The 1,466-nt window shown below is 37.0% G+C and overlaps 1 protein-coding gene across 1 annotated transcript; it reads left to right on the top strand.

Annotated features, from left to right (window-relative positions):
• The first annotated feature begins 162 nt into the window (after window positions 1–162).
• LOC105316102 (cytochrome c oxidase subunit 4 isoform 1, mitochondrial-like) lies at window positions 163–1,238 on the top strand. The gene is made up of 3 exons (XM_011410908.2): window positions 163–378; window positions 589–723; window positions 945–1,238. The coding sequence occupies exons 1-3, from the start codon at window positions 192–194 to the stop codon at window positions 1,058–1,060; spliced, it is 438 nt and encodes a 145-aa protein (XP_011409210.1). The 5' UTR covers window positions 163–191; the 3' UTR covers window positions 1,061–1,238.
• The last annotated feature ends 228 nt before the right edge of the window (window positions 1,239–1,466 follow it).

Here is a 1,466-nt window from a genome sequence, read left to right as displayed (position 1 = left end):
CTGCAACTTTTAATGCGTTTCAATGGTGCATGTTGTATGAAGTAGGGACCAATAAGCAGCAGTAGGTATTCTCAGTGTTTTAAAGGTCATCATGATCATCATTGATTGGTGTATCCATAGCTAATGAATGTACTTAATGAACTCTGGACTATTCTACTGCGCATGCCCAGTAGACTAGTGCAAGAATAAAAATGGCGACTTTGTTTATAGCTCGTAGATTCCTCAGCAGTTCTGTCCCTCGTCTCCACCTCACCATCAGTGTGGCCAGACCCGCTCCTCTCAGCCTACAGATGAACCTCTCCACCCCTGAGCTCAAGGCTGCATATGACAAGTCGTGTGGCCATTGGTCCAAGTTATCAAAGGAAGAGACTGTGATGTGTATGTATTGTATTGTAGGGAGTGATAGTGTCTGGGTTGTATTGACCCACTGGTGGTATGAGCGGGTAGCCATTTGTGTTAGTGAAGTGGCCTAGAGCCTTTATACACTAAGAAAGAGGTCTCAGGGAAGAGAGTCTTAATTATATTATTAATTAATAATAAATGAATGGTTATTATTATTATTATCATCATTATTATTATTATGTCTAGTATACAGAGCAACGTTTCCCCAGAGCTTTAAAGAACTCAAGGACGCCGAGAAAGGCTATGGGCCGAAAGTTTTTGCTGGTACAACTTTGGCAATAATAATTGGAGTAATACTGGCTGAGTTCTTTAAAAGGACAAGTAAGTGTATCAGAGAGAGAGAGAAAGGGTTGTACTGTAAAGTAGGTTCCTACTAACGTCACTTACTGAGCAGAGTGAGTTATTATGACTCTACCAGTTTATTAGAGTATCATTAATGAATAAGCAGAATCCCCACTGTATTAACCACTGCCCTTGGCAGGATCAATGTATTTGTTTATTATTATTGTTATTGTTTATTGTTGTTGTTTGTTGTTTTCCAGTTGGTCCTGAAGTACCCCATACTCTTGATAATCCTCAGTGGGAGGAGGACACTAGGAAGAAGTTGATAAGACAGAAGGCTAACCCGATAGAAGGCATCAGCTCTCGTGTCAATTAATAGCTCCCAGTCTGCTAGTGACTTATTAGAAACATTCCTTAAGCTGTTGAATAGATTATTATTATTATTATTATTAACATTATTATTGATTGGATTATCATAAAACAGTTTCTGCACATTTTGTTACAAGCACATTGTTCATTAATATTACTTTACATGTCCATTACTGTCTGGTAAATGTGTTTGCCATTATCTACCTTTATTGCATTTCCTGATGCGTATACATGTACTTACTGTATCTTGTGTACAAAGTTTGAGCATATTCCAATTAAGTTTCGATTTTTTATGATTCTTTAAAGTTGCTCCAAAATAGGACAAAAGTCGCTGTACTATAGTAAAGGGATTTTTGTAAAATTTCACAAAAATTGACAAGTGAAAAATTCCTCAATTTTATTACATTTTCTGA

This window comes from Amphimedon queenslandica, unplaced genomic scaffold (assembly GCF_000090795.2).
Source record: "Amphimedon queenslandica unplaced genomic scaffold, v1.1 AMPQUscaffold_5086_Cont22939, whole genome shotgun sequence".
In the NCBI taxonomy this organism is placed as follows: Eukaryota; Metazoa; Porifera; class Demospongiae; order Haplosclerida; family Niphatidae; genus Amphimedon; species Amphimedon queenslandica.
Note: the sequence above shows the minus strand (reverse complement) of the source record. Positions and strands in the feature narration are given on the sequence as shown.